We start from the raw sequence: 27,275 nt of genomic DNA on the forward strand, positions 1-27,275 counted from the left end.
AGGGTAATTAAACTTGTGCTTAATTTTTCATTGATGGTCTTAAAAATATTGTGATTTATATTTATGTGGTTGATCCATCTTTGGTTTGTACATGGTGTGAGGTATGGGGTCATGTTTTATTCTTTTGTAAATGGAGATCTACTTTTTAAGCACCATATTTTGAAAAGACTATGTCTTGCCCTTTTAATGTATGTTATTTCTTCATGCAAAGTTAGATGTCTATAGGTAGTTGGTTACATTTCTGGATTTTCAATTCTTATCAGTCTTCATATCTATCAGCACACCAGTACTGGGCTATTTTAATTACTATGGCTGTGTTGTAGGTTTTAAGGTATAAGAGGGAAAGGTCTCTTACATGTTGTTCTTTTTTATAGAGTTTTATTTATACTAGGTTACTTTCATTTACATATATAGTTGGTATTTAGTTTTTTTTATTTCAAAATTTGTGGTGGGATATGGATCAAAATTGCATTGAATTTGTAAAATATTTTGGTAATATTGACATTATCACAATATTTAATCTACCTAACCAGGAACAGGGTTTATTTGGTCCATTTGTGTGAGTTCCTTTCAGTATCTTGAAGGAATACTTTTTTTCTTGGTATAAACCTTTTTTTTTAACCTCCAGTAAGATTTAGTCTTAAATATTTTATAATTGTGTAGTCATTGTACATGGTATTATTCATGCAATATCTTTTTTGGTATCATCATCCTTAATATACAAGAATCCAACTGATTCTGTATGTTGATCTCATAGCCTACTATGTTACCAAAATTTTCAATTAGTTTGAGTAATTTTTTAATTGAATTTTGGGGATCTTCTCTCTGTAGGATTACATTGTCTACAAATAAAGAGATTTTTATTTCTTCAGTGCCTAAGTGTATACTTCTTTTTTGATGTCATACAGCTCTAGCTAAAACTTCCAGAACTATATTAGATTCAAGTGGTGATAAAAGTACAATCTTGCCTAATTTCTGATCAATGAGGAGATGATTTCAGTTTCTCTCCATTCAGTGTGATGTAGGCTATTGGTTTCACATATATGAATTTTATTATGCCCTGTGAGTAATGTTTCTGCAGTCTCCCAAAGGTTTTGATATATTGTATTTGGTTTCTTATTTGTTTCAATGCATTTGTGGTACCAGATCTATGACAGTGCCATTTATATAATTTATAATATATTCATATTTATAAACATAATAAATGACTGTGAACTCTACCGTACTTTCCATATAAAAAGTTTTCTCAATGATCGCATATACCTGACTATCCAGCCTCATGTTGGATCCAATTGAGTATTGTAGTGTCTTCTCTTGTTGGATTTTCTATCCAAAATATCACCTTGAAGCACATATTGGCTCCCACATGCAACACAAGCTGTTCTAGTAATATGTGCTGCAAAAAGGAGAGAAGTATCAATCTGGAAGTGAAACAGCGTGCAGGTGGAAAATTATGAAATCATGAAAGCTCTCAAAAACAAAGAAAAATGATCCAAGCAATTAAAGGGTCAACTCCACTAATGTAAATGTGACAGTGACTTATATCAAATATTAAGGGATTGCTAGTGATTTGGATTAAAGACAAACACAAAAGCAAGTCCCTCCAGTGCATTGATCATCACAGCTAAGGCATAAAGGTTATTCTAAAATCTAGATGCGTACAAGAAAAAAAGAAGGAAAAGGAGCGGGCAAGACCAGATTACAATATGGTGCTTCCAAGACATCCAAATCACATAACATCCTATTTCACAAACTTTATGGATGAATTTTTGTCATCATTGAAATAGCTTCGGAAGCCTTCTGTTGGCTGCTGCATGTTACTAAACAAGATTAACCATTAAATAGAACACCTATGCTGAGTGAGAACCACTCTACTTAACTAAGACAGACGAGAGGACAAGGAGAGATCAGGGGAGAGAGAGGAACAATTCGATCTGTGTTAGTTTCTCTCCACTATTTAAATTGTTCCAGTTCTTTCTCCATGCTCACTCTTGCTGTTGTAGATGAGTGGGCGGATTTCGGGACTTTTCTGACTCAGCATTGGTTTTACACTTTTCTTTACATTAACTCCCTCACAGATCACTGTCACTTTCTATTCTTTCTCCTTCGCCTAAAGTCAGCATTGCTTTAAACAGACCGCCAATCCTAAGAAGTGCAGACTGTCCAAGAATAACAAGACGTATGGAGAAAATGGAAATGCAGGGCATAACTTGTAAAGAAAAGATTATCAATAACACATTTAAAAAGAGTCAGGGACCTAATTAAAAAGGTAGATCCATATTACATATTCTAAATTACTAATATGTAAATAAGTACATTAGTACATAATAGTACATATGGGAGGCCTGAAACTCACAGAAGAGTGTGACAGCTGTGAGGACTATAGTTGTACATGGCTGTGGGGGTTGGAAGAAGGTTTACTTGAAATTAGGCACTAGATGGGTGATCGGCTATCGTCCATAAGCGCACAATCTACCTTTGTGCATTTTACATATTATGACATGTCTTGGTTCAAATAAGTACAATCGAAGTATTTTCCAGTTGTCCTTCCACCACTCATCCGTCCACATTTTGGTTTGGTTTTGTATTGTAGAGGCATGCATGTTTTTGTGAAGCTGGAAACTATACAATAGATATTTCAAACACCAACATGGTCAATGACAGTGAACAAATTTTAGCAGAGATTACAGACTAAGACCAAAAGGAAGGACCTAGTAATTCATTTCAGAAAAGCTTATGGATAACAACAGCCCCTTATATAACACAGTACTGGACGATGAGCCGGCCATGTTGGAAGGTAATTCAAATATGACTGTGGAAGAACTGCCTCTTCCATAAACGTTGCCCTAATTGTTATGGTTAGATCAAAGCTTGAGAGCATGATTTTTTCATATGGCAAATTACATGAAATGGCACATTGTTGATGTGATTCAGAATCAGAAAAAAACAGCAACAAACAACTATTAATAGAGAGTAAAATGTATGAATTTGAATGTAGGTAAATGAGAATTTGTAAAAAAGTTAACCAAATGTGTAAATATCAGTAGTTGTGACATCGTTATTGTTGGATTCCAGTGAGTTGGTTCTAATGCATAGAATGACTTTGGACAACAGAATTAAATATAGCTTTCAGGATTTGTTATAGTTTTCTTCAAATTCAACTTGAACTTGCATATAAATGTTTCAGGCGGCCCATTCCACAATAAGCTCCTGGTGTTGCTCTGGCTGACTACTTTAAGCATCCTTGTTGTCTCATATCATACATGAAGCAGTGATGCTCACAATTAGACCAACGGGCAGCATCATAATAAACAGAGAATATATTGAAGTTGTCAATAATTAATTTATTTGGATCCACAAACAATGGCCAAAAAACAACAGACAATAAATCCAACAACATATTGGATTGGGAAAATTTACTTTAAATTGTTAAAAAGCAAAGATGTAACTTTGAAGACCAAGGCCAAACTGAGGAAATGGTATTTTTATTCATTTAATATTCATGTGAAGATGTCAGACATTGTAAGATATGACAAAATAATAGTTTATAAATTATCAAGGTTTCATGAGGTAAGGGATTGGGAAGGGAGGGGTAAAATGAGGAGCTGATACCAAGGGCTCAAGTAGAAAGCAAATGTTTTGAGAATGATGATGGTAACAAATGTACAAATGTGCTTGACACAATGGATGGATGTATGAATTGTGATAAGTGTTGTATTAGCCCCCAATAAAATAATTTAAAATATATATTCATGTGAAAGCTAGACAATAAGTATGGATGAATGAAAAATGGATGTTTCTGAATCATAGTGTTGAAGAAGAATATTCTATACACCGTGGACTGCCAGAACTAACACATTTGTTTGTAGGATCACGCTGAGAATGTTCCTTAGACTTGAGGATAGAAAGACTTTGTCTTTTGGTAGAACTATTATCAAGAAAGAGGCTCTAGTCCCTTGAAAAGGACAGCAAGCTTGGTAAAGTGGAGGATTAGTGAAAAGTAGGAAGACTCTGGATTGGCACAGTAGCTACAACAATGAGCTTAACATTTAGCAAGATGGGGTGAATGGTGCCGGACAAGGGTAAGGCAGTGTTTCACTTGGTTGCACGCAGTGTCATTAGGAGTGGTTACTGATATAAAGGAACCCAACAGTGGTCCTTGGGACAGAAGTACACATAAGAAAATAGATCCTGCCCTGAGGCATGGGCAGAGGTGGGGAGCAAGGGAGGGAAGGGCATATTAATAGCAATGATGACTGCTTAACCCCACTTGAGGGGAACAGATAACAGAATTGTAGGTGAACGGATACATATGGATGTTGTAAGATGCAGCAAAATAATATACTATAGCAATAATAAAAAAAGTGTTCCTGCGGGGTAGGGTGGGGAGGGAGGGGATAAAGGGTGCTAATATCAAATAGTTCAAGAAGGAAAATAAGTCTTGAAACTGAAGGTGGCAGAAATTGTACAATTATGCTTCATCAAATTGAATTATGAAGTGTTATAATATTTGTAAGAGCCCCTAATAAAATGATTTAAAAGAGAAGAAAATAAAAAAGATCATTCTAATGTGTTGAAATTACTCAGTGTGTGTTTTTTAATATTTTTGTGGTTTGGGTGAAGGTTTAAATTGCAATTCAACAATTTCTACATAAATTGTTGAATGACATTTGTCACCTTCTTTGTAATCCTGTTCTTTAATAATGAATATAATGATATACTCCTTTCTGGTCTGGTTTTTCTAGCTCCTTGATCTAGTTTTCCACCCTCCACTCACCCTCCACACATCCTCCTTCTTAGTTTTCTAGCAATTGTTGGCCATAAAATTGCTTCATAATATATTAGAGTGCATTTACATATTAAAACCAAGTTCCCAACAGAAATGACGGATGACTGTTTTCCATGATTTCCTGTTGCTGTCTGGCTGGAGAATATTTCTCTGGAGCAACTACATTTTTTGTTATTACTTCAGAACTCCTCTGATGCAACTGGGTCATCCTTTGAAGAACTGACTGACAGGTTTGTAGGCAGCCTTAGCAGAAGTGGAAAAATTCCATCTGAAGACTTTTAACTGGTTTCAGCCTGTTTCCTGTGGCTGTGTGCACTCAGTACTTTTATGTTGACGGTGATACAGAAAGCAAGAATTTTCTGTTACACCTTAGTTTCACATAGGGCAGAATCACAGCAGGAATATCCTTAAAAAATTTTATGTAAGCACTTTGTTGGAGTTTAATTGAAAATAGAACTTGCAAAATCACAAGAATCTTGAAGCAATAGAAATGTTTATTACATAGTTGTTTTGTCCTTGCTATTCAATAAATTGTGTATGGTACACTATATAATGTCAGTTATTAATCATCAGTTTTATATACAATTGATTAAAATGACAGATGTCATTTACTAAATATTTAGTATACTTTAGAGTTTTGTTCTAAGCCATTTGTAAAATGCAATCCAACAAAACCCACTGTCATTGAGTTGTTTCTAACTCATAACAAACCAGCATAGGTTTTCTGAGGGTGAAAATGTTTTCAGATTATCTTTCTATTCCATCATTCCTCAATTTGTTGGAGCTACCTTATATACAGATGTTCTCATAAATATAAAAATTATATATAAATATAACTTATATATGTAATTGATACATGTATATACAAATGTAGCACACATACACACATATATACATATATAAAGTGGATTTGAAGGCGCATTTAATGTACGCTGTATATATATGTTCATATATATAAAACATATGCAAGTTAATGGTCCACCTTTATATTTCAAATCTAAGATATGAATTTCTTCATAAAAAGTTTTACTTTGAACTTAGTTATTTTCAGAAGCTCTCGTTTCTCAGAATGACAGATGTGTCAAATTCAGTTTTTTAGGTCCGTGCATTGTTCAATTAAAGATGAATAGCTTTCTAAGGACTATTTCTACCTCTTTTCCAACAGCGTTTGTCCAATGGCTCTATAGACTCGACTGATGAAACTAGTCAAATAGTTGAATTGCAAGAATTGCTTGAAAAGCAAAACTATGAAATGGCACAAATGAAAGAACGCTTGGCAGCGCTGTCCTCGCGCGTGGGAGAAGTGGAACAAGAAGCAGAGACAGCAAGAAAGGATCTCATTAAAACAGAAGAAATGAATACTAAATATCAAAGGGACATTCGGGAGGTAAGTGAGTCATCACGCTTTCAGTCTTTCCTTCCTGAATGCTGCCTCTGGTGTGCCATCTCCATAATTTCCTCTAATGGCATATATCCTCCACATTTTGTAAAATGACCATACTTTGAAATGAATTATATTAGTTATGAAACTTGTCCAGTAAGTAAAAAAAAGTTTACTTCATTAACCTTTTTAAGTATGCATCAAAAGAAAGTGCTGGCGTCAAGGCTCACATACAATGAACACTATCTATTTTTTAAAGTTTAAGTTTTTAACTTTAAATAACCAAGAATGTGCCTATGAATAATGAATTGCTATACTTTTAACATATGGAAATACTCAGATTATCCCGTCTTATTTTTGTCTGTATGAATATGAATGTATATGAGTGATTATGGATTTTTTTGGTTCTTTCAGTTTTTACTAGACATAGCAGCACTTCATCTATTTAAAAAAAGAGAGTGCTTTAAAGTCATTATAGAAGATTCGGGGAAATATTTTATTTGTAGCATTGCTCAAACATCTCTCTTCCTAAGAAACAAAGTTTAGAATTCTTTTTCTTTGATCCTATTCAATTGGGAAGAATATTTTCAATATAGAGAAATTCAATTTTGTGAATTCTCATCTTTCCCTAGATACACATTTAGAATCATTATTTTATCTTTAAAATTCTTTTTCATTATTAAATTAACTAGTTGTGGATGAAGTTGAAACACATGACTAAATGCTCACTCTTTTCTCCTACAGTGCTCCACGTGGCTGGCAGTGTGCACACCCCCCAGTGGCTTCCTTCTCTCCCTTTCCCCAGCTCCTTTAATGGTCTCCACTTCTCCTCAGCCTTGCAGTGACTTCCTTTCTCCATCTGCCTTTGCTACCCATTGAGCCCAAAGCCATACATTATTTTATGACTACCAATGTATACCGAGTTTGTCCTTGTTTCCTGATTGTCGGGTGCTTATGTACACATCAATAATGTTTTCCTAAAATCAACATTTTCAAAGCTTTCACCTGCAACCTGACTCCCCTGCAGGGTATGCATCCCAATTAAAGGCATTATTGGAATTGCTCACTCCCAATCCCTTGAGTTTGTCTTTGCTTTTTCTCTTTCACAAGCACCCCCATTTGAAACTCAGTTGCAAATCATGTCCTTTCCTTCTGACCTATTCTCCCAATTGCTTTGGTTCTTCCTGATCCAGACAGCCACTGTCTCTAACTGGTTTATCACAAACATATTCTGAATGGTTCCCCTGCTTCTGCCTTTGACTGTCTTCAGTCTGTGCTCCATCCAACATCCTGAGTAATGGGTTACAACCCAAGACACTCTGGCCACATTCCTGACGTTCCCCGGTGGTGGCCTGTGCCACGTAGGGCAGAATCAACATGTTTGCCATGGACTGCAATCCATGCGATCTTCACTCCTCTGCTGACCACGTGAAGCTCTTGCCCTGTTCTCTCATCCCACCCTACTCTGTTCATTTATGGGCACCTCGTTAAAGGCCAGGGCAGTTCTCATCATTTCCTTGTTTATCTGCCTTTTATTTTTCACTCAAGTGCTATCATCTAAGTGATAGCGCGCGCGCGCACACACACACACACGCCCCTTCTATTCCTTTACCTCACTGTACCTACTACCACCTGACACCTGTGGTTTATGTATATACTTTGCCAGTGCACACATTGTATATAAGGATTCATAAGGACTCGGGTATTTATTTTTTGTTCACTGCTCTGTTCCAAACACCCAGATCGTGCACATAAAACAGACCCTCAAATGTTATCCTTGTTGAAGTAATGAATATTTATTTATAGTTGTTTTCAATAAGTAAATACCACAAGTCACTCTGGCGGTACAGTGATGGAGACACCTTGGGAGGAAAGGGTGGCAAGATGTTGCTTTAAAAATTACAACTTTGAACCTGCTCCCCAGGGCAGTTTGGTACCATCCCAAACAGTAACTGTTAGTTCAAATCGATTTCACTTGACAACAGTGGGTTCGTAGTAGATATCTGAAAACATAAATGAGATCAGAATAAGTCCCACAACAATGCTTCCTGATGCAGAAAAGCGTAAAGACCCCGCAGGTGGGTGGCACCTGTCCTCCAGGGCCCTGTGCCCTCTACACTTGATGGTGACTGCTCCTGGGTGTGTGTCTCCTCTGCACGTCGCTCGCCCCTCTCCACAGCCACGTCACTGAAAGCATACACTTCGCCTCAGGAAGACAATCCCTCAGACTTCTAGCTCTTAAACCACCAGAGCCGTTTCTAGATCTTTTCTTCATTCCGCCGTTCGTCCATTCGCTTGTTCTGAGAGACTTACCTGTTTGCCTTCACTCTTGGAAGGACCTACCATTTCTCTCTGCGCATCTAAGTTGGCATCACTTACACGTAGAGCTCGGTATCTCAAGGTCCTCCTTTCTTATTGGGGGCTGAAAAATGACTCTTAGTTTTGGAAAATCTCTAGAGGTTGGTGACAGAAAGCCCAGTCAGATAAAATATATCATTTCTCTGATATTTTCCAGGTATTCATTTATTAGAAATCTGTTGGAGAGAATCGGGTGTTCTTTCATAGGGAACATTCTGAAATTATAACTATTCTTATTAGCTCTAAAATTTCTATGCAGCTATATTTTAGGAGTTTCATGAGAAAATAAATTCTTTCATCATCCACCTCTGAGAGACAAAGTGCCAAATGCAAGTCTTTCAGAGTCATGCAGGTAGTAGAGATGTGTGATGGGCCTGGTGCAGAATAGCAGGGAGTGAGAGTTAATGCTACCTCTGAAAAGTGCCTGCCTTTCCGGATGATCCCTCGTGTGTGTGTGTGTGTGTGTGTGTGTGTGTGTACTGAAATGAATCTGTGCAGAACAAATGAACTATTTCTGAAAATACTCAGGACTTGTGCTACAACCCTAATTGGCTTGGGATTCCTTAAGCATCTACCATGTATGAAAAATTCCGATAGTTGTCTTGTATGTATATAATGCCCCCTGGTTCCAGCTAACTTAAAAGTGGGCAGTTTGAACCTTATAGGGCAGATCTAGACTATCTAGATCTATAGACTCACTAAAAGTTGGAATCCATAAGTAAAAGTGGGTTGGGTCTGCTTTCTATTTATCTAATCCTTTGCAGCTTGTCTTATAAAGAAGATGTTGTTTAATTATCTTCATTTTTTGGAGGAGACTTACATGAGGCATAGGTTTCAATTCTTTACACTCACAGCACTGGGAAGCAGGGTCACCTTGTCTTCAAAGTCTGCACTATTTCCACGTTGACCTTCTTCCAAATGAAGAAGATGCAATACTTTATTGGTAGCAGATATTAAGAAAGTGCAGTTACAGTTGTTAATAGAAAAACAACAAAAAACCTACTACCACTGAAACAATTCTGAATCACTGAGTCCTCACGGGACAGAGTAGAACTTCGCCATTGGGTTTCCAAACCTGTATTCTGTCAGAAAAAGATCGCCACGCCTTTCTCCTTTGGAACAGCTGGTGTATTTGAAACACCGACCTCCAGGTAAGCAGTCCAGAGCTGTAGCCAATGTACCATCAGAGATGCTTGACCACTGCTATCATTGCCCATGAATAATCTATCATTCCTTTATTGCAATTAGCAAATCATGCACCTAAAAATAAGCCCAGAGCCTGTTTTCTTTTTCCTTAGTCATAGCACATTTGGGGCTATAGTCACACAAAATACAGATTTCTTAACAGGAAAATAAACAAACAAACAAACAAGCAAATAAATAGACTTGGTTTGCTTTCCCTGTACTACCAGCACAGTTACATTTATATATTATATAAGTGGTAAATATTCGATGAGTTAGTTAAGGAAGTAGGATAAACTCACCACATTATAAACTATGTAATGAGTAACTTCTTGATAAAATTGTCAAGTGCACATATAATTATTTCTATTTTTAATGTATACCATAGAGATAGATCAACTAATAATAAATTTAATAGTAATTAAACATAACAGTTACTATTTTTCCTTAAGGTATATTTTACATGTAGCGACATACAAACTGACGACATGGATAAAATCCAAATGTCAGTAGTTTGCCTGTAAGGACAGTTCAACATACCTAAAATGGTATCAGTGTGTCCCACTGATGGGTATTTTGATCTGTTTCCAATCCTATGAGTATATATTTTGCAGTTACTCTTTACCAAGAAAAACATCTCTCCAATTTTTTTCTTTGAAATTTTGTTTAAGTTGCATATTAAATTTTACTTATGAGGATCTGGATTAAAGCATGATATATTGTGAATATTAGAAAACATAGAAGATCCCATAACTATATTTAGTTTTATTCCCTACTTTAAAAAATCCAGGTTACCTATCAGGTGTAGTAATTACATTTGAGTGAAATTGTGAAAATAATTGAAATTGGCAGTGAGGTGCTGAAATTATATATTTATGAATAAATATTGATTGTATTTCTAATTTCCTGGTAAACATACAGAGTTCACAAAGTGATTAAATTAATAAATCCCTGTCATTTTATGTTTGCTATTATTTGAATCCTAGAGTTGTTTTTCATTTTAACAGGTCTAATTTATATAAAATATATTAGTGTGCTACAAAGAAATTCATTTTTACATGTAATGTCATCTAGTAATAAATGAATCTTTCAAATATTCTTGTACATGTTTTTTAGAGATAATATATTCTGAGATACAAAACATACAGAACTTTCTATTTTAGAGTTTTCAAATGACACAAAGGGAAATGTTATTCCTATGAATTATAAATTCAAAATTTATTTTGGGGAACATAGCTGGCAAATACATACTGAATCCCCCATCCAAATCACTAGATCAAAATGCATTACCAATGTCACATATTTGCATAACTATAACTAATATATGCCACAGTGTTAGGCCGGCTAATCATAAACAGAAGAGTAATTAATAATAACAAAATATCTTATATTGATGAAGTACCCATTTCTATGTAAAGCATCATGAAAAGTATTTCAGATATTATGTTACCTTATTCTTAAACATATTTTATGTTTTTCATTCTCTTGTACATAGGTTCATTTTGAGTAACTCAATGGCACCTAACAATACCTATAACAGGTGTTAATATTCCATTTATATTAATGCTATCCATTGTTTGTTATGATCCACACAATCAAATGCCTTGGTATGGTCAATAGTGCCACAAGTTTTTCTGGTTTTCTGCTATTCTTTGCTTTCGGTTAAGATCCTTTAAATGCCAACAAGATATCCTTTGTTTACCATTTCTGAATCCAGCTTGAATTTACAGCGGCTCCTAATCTATGCTTATAGATTGGATAAGTGTGGTAAGGAGGTACAACAGCACACCTCTCCTAATTCTTCATCATGCATATTTTCCTTGTTCTGTTCTACGCAACTGCCTCTTGATCCACGTACAAGCTCTGCATGAGGACAGTCAAATTCTCTGGAAATCTCATTCCCCTCAAGCCTATGAATAGTTTTATTATGAGCCACACAGTTGAATACCTTGGCATAGTCCGTAAAATACAAGCAAACACATTTCTGATACTCTCTTCTTTGAGCCAACATCCATCAGACATTAGAAATTATATCCCTTATTCCAAGACCTCTTCTGAATCAGGCCTGAACCTCTGGCAGCTCTGTTAATATAGTTCTTCAATCATTGTTGGATGATTTTTAGCACAATTTATCTTGCATGTAAATACCAATGACATGGTTGTATAATTTTAACATCCTTTTGGGTCGCCTTTCCTTGAAATGGGTACAAATATGGATGTCTCCTCATCAGTTGGCCAAGTAGCTTTCTTCCAGTTTCCCTGGCATAGAAAAGTAAGTGCTTCTGGTGCTTCATCAGCTTGTTGAAACATTTTAGTTTGCTTTCCCTCAATTCCGGAAGCCTTGTTTTTGGCTAATGCTTTCATTACAGCTTTGGCTTCTTTATTCAGCACCATGGGGTCTTGACCTTTTGCTGCCTCTTGAAATGGATTATAGTGGACTAGTTCTCTTAGGAACAGAGACAATGTCTTCCTTCCTTCGTCTTTTGATGCCCCTTTCAGTCAATATTTTAATATAGCGACTTGAGGCTTTAATTTTTCCTTCAGTTCTTTCAGCTTAACGTATGATGCGCATGTTCTTCTTCTTGGTTTTCTAACTCTTGGTCATTACACATTGCATCATTTTGCTTTGTCTTCTCCAGACATATAACATTTTCTGTTCAGCTCTTTGATGTCATTTCTTCTGTTTGCTTCAGTCACATTCAAGAGCAAGTTTCAGAGTCTTTTCTGAGGTCCACTTTGATCTTTTATTTCTTCCCTATCTTATAAAATGAACTTTGACTTCTTCGTGCATAATATTCTCAGTGTCATTCCACAGCTCCTGGGTCATCTGTTCTTGGTGTGCAATTGGTTAAATCTGTTCTTGAGCTTTCCACATTCAGATGTATCAACATTCAGGTGAGACCTGCCCAAAGTCATATGTCCAAAGTTATATTTTGCTGCTCATGGACTTGTTTTAATTTTCTTCAACTTCAACTTGTTAAGTCATTTTGACTCATAGTATGACGAAAGATGTTCAGTGGGAAAAACACTTACTGATAGTGTTCCATTGTCCAAACTCATTTATGCTGAAAATAAAAGAAGTAAATCCACTTGCTGAAGCTAGAAATGGTCACTTATGGTACAAATGGAGAAACTCTTGACAATATTTTATATTCATGTGCAAACATGTTACCTTTGGAAAATGAGCCTCCACAGACATTTTCCCAATGGAAAAAAACTAATGTCATTATTAAGGAAGTTTTGATTTTAGATATTGCCACGGTTGAAAGATAGAATTGTTATTTAGGATGTTTTGTAAACTTAAATATTCATATGTGATGCTGATAATGAATCTTAATATGTTTACTACATTTAGTATAATTATACATTATCGTTATTCTCATAGAGAAGCAGCCGTGGTGGCACAGTGGTTAAGTGCTGGTTTTAGGTGCTAGCCAGTCAATTCCAACTCATAGTCACCCTGTGGGCAACAGAATGAAATACTGTCTTGTCGTGTGCCATCATCACAATTGTTCTTCTGTTTGACCCAGCAATGCAGCAATTTTTGGCCTAGTCTATATTCCTTGGTCTCATTTTGGTTGATCATATTGAGCTTCTCCATCCTCTCTCCCCACAGATACAATAAATTTGATTATTGTGTATTCCAGTACTACACACATAAAACAATCCTCATATATAGTGACCATTTATGCTGTTGAAAACGTGTTTGCAATGAACACATCACAGCCTTGCAGAATCTCCAATACAATCTCCAGCTCCATTTCTGTCATCAACGCCAGATTCCCAACTACTGTTCCTTCCTCTTTGTTTCCTTTTGTTGTTGTTCCAATTGAAAATAATTATTAATCCTTCAGATTGTATGTTTGATTCATTTCAGGCTAAATATGTTCTTAGAAATCTTCCATTTTTTTCATCGTGATCTTTAGTGGTGGGTGCATAAATTTGAATAATGTTTTATTGAGTAGACTTCCTTGTATGTGGGTAGAAATTTTTCTATCACAGACAGCACTGTACATCAAAATAGACATTAAAATATCCTTTTTGATGATGAATGTGATGCTATTTCTTAATTTGTCATGATTGGCGTAGTAAATCATATGACTGTCAGATTCAAAACAACCAGTAACCATTCATTTTAGCTCACTAATGCCTATGATAGAAAATGTTTGTGCATTCCATTTCATTTTTTTACTTATAGTTTTTCTAGATTCAATCATTGTACATTCCAAGTTCAAATTATTAATAGATTTCTTCCAGCTGTTTCTTCTTATTTTGAGGCAGTTGCCATTAGCAAATAAATATCCCCAAAGTTTTACTCCATCTGCCATTAGGGTTGACGCTTTTTAGAAGGAAATTCTTCCTCAGTCCATTGCAAGTGTCTTTCAACATTAGAGGTTTATTGTCTAGAGCTATGTCTGACAAGATTCCGTTTTTATGTGTGAGGTGTACAGTATCTGACAATATTCTGCTGGTGTTACTAAGCTTTTCAATGGCCAATTCCTCAGAATTAGCCTATTCCTTTTTTGTAGTCTGTTCTTTGATTGGAAGTACTATCAAAACCTGGTCACCTTGTGTCACGGGTCTGGTATTTGAAATACAGTGACATCACTTTCAGCCTCACAGCCACTCTCATGCCACTACAGAATGACAGCGACTAATTATCACTCACTCGTCACCAGCAAGGATGTGCTGATGCTCTGTGACCCTGTGGCACAGGGTAGGATTGTCCCTGTGGGTTTCTGAGAATGTCACTCTCTAAGGAAGTAGGAAGCCCTGTTTTTCTTCCAACTGGCTCATCATGATCCCACATGCAACGGAGGAAAGCATGGTCCCATTCGGAATATCTTCACCATCTTTCCTGTATCTTAACTATTTCATACCCACTGTATGCATACCTCTCTTTAAGGGTCTCCCTAGATTTCACTTGCCTTCCCCTCTCCTAAGCATGATGTCCTTTTCTAAGGGTTGCTCCTTCATAATATCATGCCCAAAATATGTAACATGAAGTTTCACCATCCTCACTTCTAAGTAATTTTCTGGATGTATTTCTTCTGATAGCCCGTAGTATATTCATAACACCATAATTCAAGGACAACAATTATTCTCCTTCAGCCTTCCATATTTATTGCCCAACTTCATGTGCATAAAAAAAATTAAATATGTAATAAAATCCAGGGTTTCTATTAGTGTAACTATATATTTTTTCTACAATGGATCAAAGTAATAGTTTGTTATGATTACCATTTTTTCTTATTAAACTTTTTATTTTGCTAGATTTTATTATTCACTTATAGTTCAGAGTTACGGTAAACTATGTCAACATTTCCAAACATTTTATTTACCCTTTCAGTTCAACATGTATGATCAATGGTCAAACTGAAAAATAACTCAGTATTCTCTGTTTTATTTTCTTTCAAATGCCTTCTTTTCTTATCTCTTCTTCCAATTTGTACTGTTTTTTTCTAAGCCTATTACACTATTTTCATGAGAATTTCCTCTAGTATCATTTGAGAAATACAGGGTGAAAAGAGAGATAAAAGAACCTAAATAACAAGATAAGACCCAGATCTTACATAATTATTAAATTATAAGACTAAGTGAAGGACTTGTTCTAAAAATAACCCTAGAAGTTAACAATTTGTATATGCATTGTTTTCATATTGTGGTAAAAGAAGGTTAAGCATTTAAAGACTGTCCACTTAATTGTTTAAATTTGTTTTGTAAGAAATTAAAACATGTTTTCGTCTTCTGTTTCTGGCGATATTGCTTTAGAGCGTGAAGAAGAATGGTAAGGGGTTGATTAGAAGCAAATATGACTCGAAGAACTCTTGACATTTCTATTTATGATTCAACTTTACTATTTTATTTAACTTTTAGTGAATCAGGTTCTCTTTTTCAGTATATACAGATGAGAATATAGAAATATATGTTATGTCTTATTTGAAGATGTTTTTACAATTTTGACTTGTTGGCACCACTTTATGAATGTTGTGATTTGAAACTCTTACTATAATTGTACTTACCTGTCATATATAATGGAGTAATTTACCTGGCACTTTCTTTCTTACATGGTTTCAAAATATACTCCCTTACTTTTTCAGAAAGCAAAATTCTTTTTGCTTAATGCAAAGTGTGAAGATTGTGACAAATGACTTGGTAAAACTTGTATGAAATCTTGCATATATTGCATGAAAATATAGGAATGAATATTAACTATAAACTCAGTGATTTTCACACCTTATTACTTTATTTAATGAAAGAATGCATTCAACTGAGCATTTGAGTGAGGTTTTTATTTCTTGGTTTCGTCTACTTGTAGGCCATGGCACAAAAGGAAGACATGGAAGAAAGAATCACCACGCTGGAGAAGCGCTACCTCAGTGCGCAGAGGGAGTCTACCTCCATCCACGACATGAATGACAAACTAGAAAACGAATTAGCAAACAAAGAGGCTATCCTGCGGCAGGTTCAGTATCTCTCTCTTGGCTCTCTGTGGCCCCTGTGTGCTCTCACTCTACCCCCAGAATAATATAAAGTTAATAAGATACGTGTATTTCTTGGCACCTGCCTTTTAAAATTTAAAGTGAAACTGACTAAACATGCAATTTCACTATGCTATTAACTTTATAGTAGAATAACCTACAAAAGACTGTTAAAATAACAGAACTAAGGACTTTGTTTTTCTTTTAAGTGAATACTAATAATTATGGCAAGAATTTTACTTCACTTACTTCTTAATCCTTAATACTTACTATTCTGAAGAAGCGAAGGTTCAAAGATGTTAGCACTTTCCTATGGTCGCACAGCTTAAAAATTCCAGAATCAATAATGGGAGCCCAAGTCTATTTGTTTCTAGAGTAGAAGTTAGCAAACTATGGCTTACAGATCAAATCGGTTTACCTGCCTATTTTTGTAAGCACAACTTTATTAGAACAAAGGCGCTACCATTCTTTTGCTCATTGTCTATGACTGCTTCTACCGTGTAGCGCTAGAGAGGAGGAGTTTGGACACAGATCATGTGGCATATGAAGACTAATATATGAACTATCCAGCCTTTACAGGAAGAAGGGCCAAGCCTATCTCTATAGCTCAGTCTCATAAACATTGTACAATAGCCCCTCTCCCCACTGTGCTAACAAATATGCTGACTTTCAATATTTTACTTTGACAGTACACCTGAGGTCTCATTACTGAGTTGAATTCCATTTAGTCAAATATGCTCATCTTTAAGTTATTTTATTTTACTGCAACTGGTATGAGTTCTATTTTCGTAATCGGCCTAATTTGTTTAAAATACAAAGTTGGGGACTATAGGAAAGTATGAAGACAATGATCACTTTTCCCCTTTTTAGTGTGGTGATAACTGGTTTTAACCCGAGAAAAATAGCTTAAGCCACTGTTGGCTGTGGGTTTGCTGCTGCGGTCCTCGGTATGAACCTTCACATCTACGTCATTACTCCTTCCAGATGGAAGAGAAGAACCGGCAGTTACAAGAGCGTCTGGAGTTGGCTGAGCAAAAGCTGCAGCAGACTATGAGAAAGGCTGAGACCTTGCCTGAAGTAGAGGCTGAACTGGCTCAGAGAATCGCAGCTCTGACAAAGGTACTGCCCTAAAGATATGTGTCACCCTTCATGCACATAGAGAACCTAACCCATAAAACATAGATTCATTGGGGTTATTGGATATTATTACATTTATCTGACTTCAGTGCACTTTTCTAGGACAGCAGAAGTAATTGACAAAAGATATGTGGCCATTACCTTGTCTTTTTCAACATTAACAAACACTAACAGAATTTCATGAGTAATCATGTTATGTTTAAGTGGTAATATTAGCTCATTAGAAGCATGGCAGAAGTTAACATATAATTATGATATGTAACATGTGTGTCCATGAAGCATAGTCATTTAATATTGCTAAACTGTTTGGTATTAGTAATATATGGAATAATAAGCACTTAATTACTTCCTACTTCTGTTTGTGGTACCATCAAGTCAATTCCAATTCAGGACAGCCCTGTGTACAACAGAACAAAACTGTGTTAGTCTGGGGAGGCTAGAAAACAACATTCATAGACACTCATATGTATGTAAGACAGAGGTTTAAATACAAGAGCAGTTCGATATTGATAAAACATCCCAGCCCAGTCCAGATCAAGCCCATAAGACCGATATTAGCCCATGTGTCTGATACCAATGTATAAAGTCCTCTTTAGACTCAGGAAACACATGCAAGGATCTCAAATGCAGGATGATCACAGGCCACTGGGTGGGAAGTTTTGTGGATCCAGTGGCAGGGAAAGCATCTCAGTGCTGGCAGGGGTCTCCTCGTGGTTCCTCCAGATCAGGGCACTAGCTTAGCTCCACGAGTCTTCTCGTTCGCAGTGTCTCCCAGGGAGTGAGTCTGTGTCTTGCCTCCAGTGAGCCATTTACTTCCATAGTGCCTCCAAATGAGGTCATCAGGCTGCAACCTGACTGACAGGTGAAACTCCACCCTTCACTGGTAAGTCTTAAATTGACAGCAGATTATGTAACTACCACAGAAACACCACCCAGGGTTGATCTGTCCTCGCAATACTAGCTGTGTTCGAGTCCACTGTGGAAGTCACTGTGTGCCTCCATCTCTGGGTATCTTCCTAATTGGCACCGATCCTCCATTTTACCAAACATGATGCTCTTCTCCAAGGAATGGTCCCTGTTGATACCATGCCCAAAGTACCTGAGATGAAGCCTTGGTACCCTCCCTTCCAAAGAGCCGTCTAGCTTACTTCTTCCCAGACAGCTGTGCTCCTTCTCCTGGAAACCCGTAATGTGTATGCAACATTGTTTGCCAACACTAACTTCCTATCGTAGGATAAAACCTCTGGAAAGTTAGAACTTAAAGTTTTAGTCTAATATCTAAGTCCCTTAAATAGTCAGAAAATGATTTTCATAGCTACAATTTCTTCAAAATAAATTAAAATCCATAAAACCTTAATGAACTTTTAAAATTTTATACCAAGGTATGGTGCCTCGGTTCTAAAGATTATTTGCATATTTTAGTAATTCACAAGCATAAAGTTCACAAGGACTGCTTTTACTTCATCTTTTAAGTGTACATAGAAATGACATTGCTTCAAAATGCCTGTTCGTGTTACTAGAATAAAACACTATTTTTTCCATTTAACATGATTAATTATTAATATCAATTCAGTATGTTATAGATGTTCACACATTTAACAATATTTATAATCCTTACCACTGGCATAATACAGAATAAATTTCATTTGAGGAGCAAATGAAAACATTTGCTTTAGAGATTTTCCAATTAATTAATGCAGCAAAAAGAAAGTTTGGTTTCCTGAAAAGTGAATAAGGAGGCACAGCAGATTGATTTGCCGGTTGGTTAAAATAAGTGAGTTAATCAAATAGGGAAAGGCAAAAGTTTGGCAGAATAGAACAGGGTGAGAAAACAAAGAGTAGTTGCTTGTTTGCAGTTTTTGAGTTGCTTTGAGTACAGTTACAATTAGCTGACGAGTGTAAACTTACAATGAGAATTCTTCCATTGCTACAGAAACACTCTTGCCAGAGTACTTTGAAGGTGATAAGTTGTTTTGTAGAAAATTTTAAATACATAGAGTTGAAAAAAAATCACTGCTGTTTTGGGTACCCCCTAGTAAGATATTGTGAGGCAGTTGAATGGTTGTTTTGTTGTTATTGTTTTTCTTGTCCCCTGTGCTGCACAGTTTATTTACTGATTAAGATTCAATCAGCATTTTGAAATATGCTGGGTAGACCCAGTGTATGTTCCCCTACATAACTTTTCTCTCCTTTTTGTGTTTAAATATACTAATCTTCAAAATCTTGTCTCCAGACCCAGATTTGTACACAATAGAGATAGATTATGTTATGAAACATTCCAGGTCTCATACTCATTTTATTAATAGTCATCTTCAAAATGTGGAGTAGGTGTACACAGCACAATCTGAAAGTAACTAGTCCAATAAACCATAAACCTGATTAGAAAATTTATTTTTGGATCCTTTCACAGTCACAGTTGAATTGACAAGGTGGCTGCAAAAATAGGCTCAAATATAGATACAGTTGTTAGAATGGTCTGGTCCCATCCGTGACTGACAGTGTTTTGTTCTCTTGTACCCTGTGTTAAAGGTTAAAACTGACTCGAATTGTTTGGACGGTCTGGGACCGAGAGTGCTTTGTTCTATTGTGCCTAGGATAGCTATGTGTTCCAACTGACTTGGCAGCACCGAGCCACCACCACAACAAGGTCACGGGCCATACTCAAACAATTCTGGCAGTTTCAGAATTGTATTATTCCAAATGAAAAATAAATTAATCTTTCAATAAGCAAAATTTTCCTTAATTACATGAAAAGAGGTAAACATTGTGATAGTATCTCTTTTTTTCTTTTTAGAACATTCGAAAGTAGTATAAAATGGAGATATGTCTATATGTGTATATATAGATATATAAGTTTTTAATCAAAGGAACAGGAAGAGCTTTTGAAAATTTTTACCCTGCTCATTTGCACCATTTGTGGGAGTACAGCAGGTAGAAGAGTAACTTGACAATCATTAATCTAAAACTTTCGTGTAAAATAATGAATCATGTGTATAGCCCTTAGTGAAACACCAAAAAAATATGGACATACAAAATTCAGTAATACTTTCCCTAACTTATATTTTCTTTATGTAGAATAAAATAGAATTTAAAATATAACATTTAATGTATTCTATTTAAAATTAAAATTCACCATGATTTTTTTTTAATTTAGGACACACACATATACACACAAAACCGACTGCCATTGAGTCAATGCCAACTCATGGCAACCCTCTAAGACAGGGTAGACGGGCCCGTGAGTTTCCCAGGCTGCAGCTGTTTGTAGGAGTAAAAAGCCCAGTCTTTCTCTCCACGGCTGTAAATCTTATAGACGCCAACAACCTCGTCTTTCTCCTGTGGGTAGCTGGTGGATTTGAACCACCAAGCTTATGGTTAGTAGTCCAATCAATATTTACTTGGCAGCACCATTAGGCATATAAATATGTATATATGAAAATGTCTAGGAATGTCTCCTTTTCTTTCTCTTTAATTCTCTTGCGCACTTAATGTATTACATTTATTTTTTTCACGCAAAATAATTTCCTCATTTTCCTCTAAGATAATTCATTGACAAGATTCCATTCTCTCTTTAACCTATTGGGGTTTTTTTCATATTTTAAAATAACTTTATACTTTATAAGAGTATTCAAATGATAGACTCCAACCTTCTTATCTATACTCTTTTTTTCTGACCAGTTCTTTAGCAACAGGATTATTCAGATATAAAGATTTTAGCATTATACCACCATAATTAAATTCATTATGGAAGATCCTTAAAGGTTGAAATCTTTCCTCAATATACTTCTTTTGTTTGTTTTGATAACATTTGTAAATGTGACCATTTAATTGATTCTTCCAAATCGATGGCTTCAGGATTGTGTACTTGCTCTGTCCTGCGTTGTCTAAACCTCTACAGTGCGTCTGCAGAGCGGTGTTTGCTTTCCTTGCCATTCATTTTCAGTATTGCAGTATTCTTGACCTGGAGAGTCTGTTTTGTACTTCTTTCCTTTTTGTCTATGCACTAAAGTAAAAGAAAAATAATGCTCAGTATAAACATAAGTTCCCCTCTTCTCTAATTTGAAATATGATTCCTAACAATTCCTCAGACATTTTATTCAGCCTATATTTTTCCTCTGTGTTTACTAACTGCCACCTTTATTTTTTTCTCTTTAGGTCATCTACACTTTAACTTTCACTTCTCCTGTTATGAATACACTCACCCTTTTACTCAAACCATTTCTACCTGTGTTTTTCCATGAATTTTTACTGTATCATGTTAAAAATGAAACAAGGATAAGCTCTACTTTAAACCAAGGGGAAAAAACAAAAACAAAACAACCATTGATTGTTTCTCTGTGACCCTTGGGTTTATAGCAATAGTTTCAAGTATAGTTTTCATAAGGTATTGGTGCACATAAGTCAATAGTGTTTATTGAAATTAGAACATGTTTCTAAGAAACAATGTCTACATTTACTTCTTATTACTAAAGCCACCGTTTGTCCCCCTGCCGTGTGAGTACAGAGGGCAATGGTGGTTCAGTGGTACAGTCCTTTCTTCCTGTGCGAGATCCATATTTGTGACCACACAGTGCTTCTCAAGGGAGCCACCGCTGGTCTGTGAGCGCAGGCTTGTGACTGACTATGATGCTGACGAGATGTCCGCAGAGCACTCACACTAGGGCAGAGTAGGGAAAGAGGTCCAGTGATCTCCTCCCCAGAGTCAACCTCTGTAAAGCCTACAGATCAAGTTGGTGAGGGGTCAACATGACAGCGGTTAACAATGTGTTATATGTATGTGTATGTGTGCGTAGCTGTGTGTGGTATGTGCATGTGCATATACTACAGAGCTCATTTAGGGAATTGGGAAAATCAGCAAGGTAGCTAATGGCTATAAACTTTTAAAAATTGCAAACATATATGTAGTTAACTAATTATATTTTGTTTCCTTAAAACTATGGGTTTTTTTTAGCTCTATTTATTTAATTAAGTGCATAGTCTCTCAGCAAGGACATAATTCATCTTTTATTACATGAGGTATCTCATACATTTTTATGACCAATTAAACAAATCAGTGTTAACCTAGTAATTTTAACATGATCAAAATATTTTCCATCTCATAAGTAAATATTTGAGATGTTATATGTATTCTGACAATTAATATGGGAATAGATATGTCTAAGAAATGTTTTTGAATTTGAATAGACAGGTTGGGGAGTTAAAACTTATATATATATATATATATATATATATATATATATATATATTGATTACCTTGATTAATTAGTCATTTGATTAATTTTAGTTCCACTAGCTGATGGGTAAAATGTACTTTTAAGAAATAGTATCTAGCTTTATGAGTTTAGTCATATAATTCAGCAACATTTTACACATTTATTATATCTTAAAAGAATGCATAATTTTAACCTAATTATAAAGATATTTGTGGCACTTGAGGATTATGGTCTCTTGCTATAATACCTTGTGATATATGCTTCCTCTTGGAAAATTGGGAAGAAAAGGGAGGAGAGTTTTGATTTGTTATTTATTCATTAATTTCCACACTTATCAAATCTTATAAAATGTAAATGTTGACTTAAAATGTACATAAGCACACCAAATATGAAATGTGTATTTCATCAATCAAATTGAAATATGTTGTATAAAATAGAACACATGCTTATGAACCAATATGAGTTAACTAACAATTTTCAGGTACTGCATGATATAATTTTTATAGGCCTATATTTGCATAAAATAAATTATCCTGATTTACAATGACTTTATAAAATGTCATAATTGTGTTCTGCAGTTAAAATTTTAGGCATAACATAGGGTCCTTTGAATGTTGTTATAATTACTTGACTTTTAATAATGTTTGCAATGTTGATGTAACTTATATGTAATCTGTATACGGTATACTAATATAATTCAACTATCAGCAATGTCACATGTGTTGAACATGGTGCACCTGTGGTAACCTGACAATCACCTTCAAGACATGTAACTAACCTTGGCAATGGGCTTCCATTAGTTCACGAAGGCACTGTGCTCTAGGGCACTATTTTGTTTCCATAGCAACGAATTAATGTAGAAACCATGCTGGACTGGGTCCTCAACAAGGAGAGTTTAGCAGAGCTCACGATACATTTTCTTGTCCTCTTTGCATTCTTAAAATATTCATAATTTGAGGACATTTAATCATGCTCATTTAAAATGTAAAATCAAACATATGTCCAAGAAGAGGTGATTAGGTTCTAGGGCCGACAGCCGTAACATGTATTCAGAAGCCAGACATAATTTAGTTAAGTTTGCCACTGTTGCTGAGGAAACAATCCTGGTTGAATTTGGGACTACTCATAATTAACCCCGTGGCTTAGCTATTTTTTTATCTCTACAGATTAAGGTTTATACTAAAGATTGTTCCAAATTAATTATACCTTAATGCCTTAGCATATTCCTCAATAATTATATACATTGTTTCCATTGATCTTTAAATACTATGTTTAAACAAATAAACAAAATTACCAAAAAATTAACAATTTATCAGAGACATGTTCTAGTGTTTGGTTTCCCATAATTCCAATGATTACATGACTTTTCCAGAGTTGCTTTGATTCATCCTGTAGTAGTCATTCATCCGCCAACCATCACTAACTTTCCATACCTTAGGTCGACCGCTTTTTATTTTAGCATATCACTGTTCTTCATTTATAACCATCAACTGCATCATGTTCACCGGTTGTCAGTGGCGTTCTCTCCACGTATGATTCTGTCTATATAGTATTAACTTTACTGTCACGCTTTTCTGTTAAGCATTCTGTGCTATGTTCTGTTCGGTGTCAGTGTCTTTAGTTCTGATTTTTCAATTTTGTCCCTCTCCTTTTCCTTGACTTGTTAGTCTGACCCAACCTCTTCTACCTCATCTGATGATTATCAATATGTTATGGAAGCTAAACTACAAGAAATGATCTCCATACGTAGGAAGGTAGTCCTACTGGACTTTACATTCTATTGCTAAATAGAATCCATCTAATTTTTCTTTTCATTTATAAAAATTATGTTACTTTTATTTATTGATAATCGACCATCTGTGCAGTTCAGTGCTTCAGGAGCTTAAGATTGGACAATGGCAGGTTTGTGTTCAAACCATGCACAGTCTGCATGTTACATTTGGCTGATTTCATTGCTCATAATTAACTCCAATGTTTTGCTGATGCTTGGATGTAACAGGCCTTTGTAGCTGACACATTTCAAGCAATGCTGTTCAGCTGCCTGTTTAAAAGAAAGTTTATTTTTTGAAAACTATGTTTGCGATTGATAGTAGCTTGCTTTCTATTTTATTTTAAGTTTATTTAGAAGAAAGGAGTTAATTAAAGCTTACATTCTAGGTGAGGAAATTCTTCATATTTTTTGTAGGCCGAAGAGAGACATGGGAATATTGAAGAACGCATGAGACATCTGGAAGGTCAACTTGAGGAAAAAAATCAAGAGCTTCAAAGAGTATGTATATTAAAAACTCCCATGGCCAATTGGATATGAAGGATTAGTATTTTGCATAAAAGAAAGTAATAGCTTGATGGATTTTTAATGATTTATAATCTTATGAAAGGTCCAGTGTACTTTAAAAGGCAACAATTACTAATAAATTAATCTAACAGGAAATCCCTGGTTTCAAATGAACGCTGCTCTTAAACTTGTGCATAAATTGGAACTCTTGGGTAGTTTGTATCTAGAGTCAGTCAAATGTTGATCTGTGTATGTTGATTCTAGTGTACCTTGCTATGCACTTAGAAACATTAAAGAAAGACTTGCAATAGACTAAACCTCTTTAGCATAACAAAAAATAATGTTTTCACGTTGAAAGAAAAGTAGCATCCACATGTCATTATGGGCCATTGATTGTACCTCAAAATTTTCAGGGGGATGCACTTTGGGGATTGGTTTGTAACTATGAATTGTATGTAAGTCAGTTACCTGGGATTCCTGTATAGAAATTAAATGAAATCTGTTAACGAAATTGGCAGATATATGAAAGCATGCCCCAATACTAGTCAAAGTAATTTTTGCAGGTCAATTCTTGAAGCTTCTCTTTCTTTTTTTCTCGAACATAAGGCTAGGCAAAGAGAAAAAATGAATGAGGAGCACAACAAAAGATTATCTGACACCGTGGACAGACTTCTGACAGAATCCAACGAGCGCCTGCAGCTGCACTTGAAGGAGAGGATGGCTGCTCTAGAAGAGAAGGTAACACCGACAGGAGGCTCCATCGCATGGGCACGTAGCAGCGGCTCCGGGTCATGCTGGTTTCACATGCTGCCGTCACCCCTACATTTATCAAGTGGTCCTTTGCTTCTTTTTGTTTGTTTGTGTGAAGCCGGATGTAGTATTAGAATGGAGAGTTTCTATAAAACATATAGATGAGTTCAACTAAATGACTCTAAAAGCTGCATGGTGTATGAATTGTGCAAATTAGAATGTTCGCATTATGAACATATCTTAAGTTGCTGTATTGTGATGAAAATGTATCATTCATGCTATATCTGGAATGAGAAAGCAATGCATGAGAACATACAAAATATTTAGTTTGACAGATGCATTTTCTTTGAACTCTTCAAGTATCTTAAATGACTAAGATACATGGAAATGAAATTATATCACCCACAGATTAATACTGTCAATCACACTAGAAGGGGTTAGGAATCTGAAAATTCAGTCACTTTGCTATGAAACAATGATGTATACAGTCTGAATTTGACTGACCCATCTATGTCTCCTTGATAGTTGGGAGCTACTAAACTAGCAGAGTTATTGAACCAGTAGCTAAGCTCCAAGAGCATAAACAAAAAGAGCATCTAGAACACAGATGAGCAAGTCACTGTGGAAATTTGGGTCGAATGCTAATAATCAGTTAAACTACATGTCTCCTTTGCTGCAGAAGAAGAACAAAACAAGAAACAGGTTTCCATGAGAAATGGAATTGGTTTGATTAACTTGCAATTAAAAGGTTGTACATTCAACTGCTAATATTAAAGCACGACCACTACATCGATTACTGTACTTTAAGTTTAAATTTACTCTAAAGTTTGAAAATAATACATTTTAAAGCATGCTGCAGAACAGTATAAATAAATTACAGAGCTTTCAGCAGCAGTAAATATTTATAAAAAGGATTTTTTAGATATTTATGAATTAACTTATTTTTCACATAACTCTGTGATACATAACTGTTCATTGGATAGCTTGAATTTATTTTTGTATTTACAATAAGCTTACTCTTACTAAAAGTTATTAATTCTGTATTTGAATAGAAATCCAGAACTAAAATATCAAAAATTTGATTTCATCATTCCTTCCATTCATAAAAATGAATTACATATTTTGAGTTGTTTATTCATAACATGTCTAGATAATGTTCAATATTTTACTCATTTCTTATTTTTAAAATTGTTATAATAAAAAGTAGCTTAAAGTATCATATTCATCCCATAAAGCCAATCAAATATTATTAAAAATTAACTTTAATAGTAATTAAATGTTTCCTGAAATACTGAGGTGAAATTTCAAAATATCTCATTGAAATTGGTGTCCATAGAGACCAAGAAATTTGTGCCTCATGGAAGGAATTAAAGATTCTTGAGTGATTAAACATAAACGTATATGTTTATTGCTGTTTTCTTAATCCACAAATAACATCTGTGCTTTTTTTCTGTAGAATGTTTTAATTCAAGAATCAGAAACTTTCAGGAAGAACCTTGAGGAATCTTTGCATGATAAGGTATTATGGAAAATTACAGCCTAGCTCCTTTTTGTTTTAAGGGATATTTGTTGTAAAAGAAACTTGATAAATAATTCCGGGAAGTTATATGTTTAATAATCTAAAAAATATATTCAAATACATATGCAGGAACGTGTATATATGTGTGTGGAGAGTTAAAGTGATTTTCCACACATGAATCAGCCCTTC

At 35.3% G+C, this 27,275-nt stretch overlaps 1 protein-coding gene across 7 annotated transcripts in view; it reads left to right on the forward strand.

Annotated features, from left to right (window-relative positions):
• Positions 1–27,275, forward strand: part of PPFIA2 (PPFI scaffold protein A2) — a 490,478-nt gene that overhangs the window by 362,343 nt on the left and 100,860 nt on the right. For all 7 annotated transcript variants that reach the window (XM_075552747.1, XM_075552748.1, XM_075552744.1 and 4 more), the window contains 6 exons: positions 5,955–6,176; positions 16,030–16,176; positions 17,177–17,311; positions 24,728–24,811; positions 25,424–25,555; positions 27,024–27,086. In XM_075552747.1, coding sequence (XP_075408862.1) covers positions 5,955–6,176; positions 16,030–16,176; positions 17,177–17,311; positions 24,728–24,811; positions 25,424–25,555; positions 27,024–27,086 — 783 coding nt within the window. The remainder of the gene's footprint in view (positions 1–5,954; positions 6,177–16,029; positions 16,177–17,176; positions 17,312–24,727; positions 24,812–25,423; positions 25,556–27,023; positions 27,087–27,275) is intronic.

The sequence above is a fragment of the Tenrec ecaudatus genome, chromosome 6, assembly GCF_050624435.1.
Source record: "Tenrec ecaudatus isolate mTenEca1 chromosome 6, mTenEca1.hap1, whole genome shotgun sequence".
Lineage (NCBI taxonomy): Eukaryota > Metazoa > Chordata > Mammalia > Afrosoricida > Tenrecidae > Tenrec > Tenrec ecaudatus.